Here is a 3,096-nt window from a genome sequence, read left to right on the forward strand (position 1 = left end):
TCTCATATCAGTTCTCTGCCTCTGACTAGTTTCAGTTGGAGAGTCTTTAAACGCTGCTGGACTTTCAATAAAGATATAAAAACAATAAGTTTCATTTACTTATAACATAGCCTAATAGCTGAAATTAGTTTATGACTTGATATATATCTACACTACAACTAGACAAACATGTATTTGAAATATCTTCAATTAAATTCTGAAAAGTATGAATGACGTCAGATTTACTATTATGTTTCATGGAGGTTTCAATTCCAGATATCTACAGTGAATCACTGCCTGAAACATATTTCAGATAATTAATAATTTAACATTTTATTGATAGGAACATTTCTTGATGCTCAAGGACACCGTACAAAAAACATAAAATCAATTAAAAGATATATTATGCAGAAACTCATCGTCAAAAAGAATCACCACAACAAAAATCCCAATAATTTGTCTCTTTACATGTTTTACTTGCTCACCAGCCAGCAGTGAATGCAGTGAGTTACAGTCTGCAGCTCAAAACTCTGACCAAGACAAGAACTCGTCTCATTTACTTGTAACATGTTTATATGCTGGTTTCCCAGCTCTGCAAACCCCATAGACAGAACAATGGTGTTGCTTATCTTCTGGATTTGAATTGTTATTAGTCAGAACAAAAAGTGGAATATTTCAGATTTACTTTGACTAGTCTTAATTTGATTATATGAAATGTGAGCTTCAGATAGTAATACACTGTAGATATCTTGAACTGAAACCACCAAACATCTTAAATTTATGATTTATACTAGTCAGTATGTAATTAAATATATCTCAAAGACATATTTTGTCTGGACAAAAACATAATTATATTGTTTAAACATATCTAATCGAATGAAAGTTTGTTAAAGCCCATTTAATGATAGAACTGCCTGCCACAGCAAACGCTGTCCAACCAGTGCACCGTTTCTGTCTTATCAGTTTATTTCATTCTGTAAAACATTCATCCTAATTCGGTCTCACACATTGTTTCCTTTAATCTGTCTCGTGTTTTTCCTCCAGCTTTTCTCCGCTTTCGTGTCTCATATCACCAGTAAAACGTGAAGGTGTTTCGTACCTATCCTGTGTAAGATGATCTTCGGTATCCGGCTAAAATCCAGCAGTCTGCGCTGATCCTCCATCTTTTCCTCGGACTTAACACTGATTTCTTCCAACTCTGTGAATGATATTCAGCAGGAGTTAACAGCTCGTTGATAAACTCTGTATGAGACGGAACTGGAGACATTTTTACAGCAAATATTCACATATTTACCTTAAACTAGCCGAGGCTTAGGGGCGTGTGTCGAATAAACCAGGAGGATTTTTAGGAAATGTGTATTGAAACGTTTGTTTGTGGAGCAGGATGTGACGTTTAAGGGCCGTACCACGTGACTGATTCAGGCCCAGGTTCTTTTTTTTTTCTTAAGGTTTTGTTGGCTCTAGTGGCCTTTATTTGAAAGTAAAAATAAAGGCGACAGCCGGCACAAAGACTCTCTCTCTCTCTCTCTCTCTCTCTCTCTCTCTCTCTCTCTCTCTCTCTCTATATATATATATATATATATGCTCTACTAACACATTCCACACCAGATGTTTTTTCAGAAATTATTTCGTTTAAAAGAAACTTTAAAGTCTACAGTTGGATGTAAAAAAAAAAGACATGCAGAAGACAGCACTACTTAGCTTCTTAAAATATCCTGATTATCATTCTCATTCGTGGGTCAGAATAAGTTTTAAAAATGTCCATCAGATTTTTTTTTAAATTTTTTTTTATGAAAATCTTTGTTAGCGTCGTTGTTTTTGGTTCTGGATCAAATTCTCTACGTAGCAGTTATGTTTATTGATTCCAGCGTTTCTATGCATTTAGTAAATTCTAATAGGGCGACATCTGCTGGTCAATCTCTAACATTGCATTAGATTACAACAATAAAGGAAAAGTAGTTATTTATCAGACATACCCTCATAAATTAGTGCAGTGCACTTGATGAATTATTTTCTACATCTGCTTGGTCGTTGCAGAGCTGAAGCAGTGGTTCGTGTCTCTATCGTTCACTGGTTAAGAACCAGTTGGGGAAAACCTGGACTGGTCAGACACATTTACAGCTTCAAATGTAACTTTTATGAAAGCTGCTACACAATGGCTTTCAGTCTCAAACATGTAAATTTAAGCTAACCTTCGATTCATATTTTTTCTTATTGACATTTGTTTAGAACACCAACCATACAATACAAACTTTAAAGACCTTAATATAATTGCGAGATATTATGGGTTACATGAAGTTGTGTCAGTCCACTCTGTCTGTCTGTTTCTCTTTTTTTAATGGAAGATGCTGGATCGATGTGCCTACCATTCATGTGAGCCCATAAGGACTTTTCTGAGATGTCAATTCATGAAATGGAAATTAAATGTTTTCTGAGACACTAATCCTTTTTTCTTTGTTGTATCATGTATATGTACATATATGTACATAGATGCATATATGTTGGCTTCATAATACTGCATACTCTTAAAGAATGTTGAAAAAAAGACAGTTGCTTGGGAGAAATTGTGAGAGAAAATATTCAAGAAACAGGAACTTTTACGTTGGTCTCAAGCCTCTACTGAACTGAAAAAAGACAAAGACCATCATTATGGTTAAAAAACTTTATCATATTAGAATAATATAGAAACAGTTTTATCTAGTCACATTTCTATCTGAAATTGAATCTATATCACCAATACATTTTCTAACATCCTAAAAAAAATAAAAACCTTCTCAAACAAATACTATTACAGATAAAACAAAAGTCACATGAATAAAAGAAATATAACTTTAAAGTCAATGCAGATGTTTTAACATAAAAGGGAAAACATCTCAGGTTTCATCATAACAGCAAAACGTAGAAACGTCTGCATTGTTGCCATCACATAATCATTACTATTTTTTCCCTGAATAAAAAACTCAAGAGAAAGTAATGAAAAAGTAAAGTACCATATTTTCCACACTATTAGGCGCACCTTCACTGAATGGCCTATTTTAAAACTTTTTTAATATATAAGGTGCACCACATTATAAGGCGCATAGAATAGATGCTACAGTAGAGGCTGGAGTTATGTTA

At 33.9% G+C, this 3,096-nt stretch overlaps 1 protein-coding gene across 4 annotated transcripts in view; it reads right to left on the reverse strand.

The window, feature by feature from the left end:
• The window catches only part of LOC107832857 (gastrula zinc finger protein XlCGF57.1-like), a 10,800-nt gene extending 9,420 nt beyond the window's left edge, over positions 1 to 1,380 (reverse strand). For 3 of the 4 annotated variants that reach the window (XM_007544046.2, XM_016667270.1, XM_016667269.1), the window contains exons 1-2: positions 1,274 to 1,380; positions 1,079 to 1,177 (exon numbers count right to left, since the gene is read on the reverse strand). In XM_007544046.2, coding sequence (XP_007544108.1) covers positions 1,079 to 1,142 — 64 coding nt within the window. In that variant the 5' untranslated portion in view covers positions 1,143 to 1,177; positions 1,274 to 1,380. The remainder of the gene's footprint in view (positions 1 to 1,078; positions 1,178 to 1,273) is intronic. The other variant, XM_016667268.1, reaches the window with a different exon arrangement.
• Positions 1,381 to 3,096: the final 1,716 nt, after the last annotated feature.

Source organism: Poecilia formosa, unplaced genomic scaffold (genome assembly GCF_000485575.1).
Source record: "Poecilia formosa unplaced genomic scaffold, Poecilia_formosa-5.1.2 Scaffold981, whole genome shotgun sequence".
In the NCBI taxonomy this organism is placed as follows: Eukaryota; Metazoa; Chordata; class Actinopteri; order Cyprinodontiformes; family Poeciliidae; genus Poecilia; species Poecilia formosa.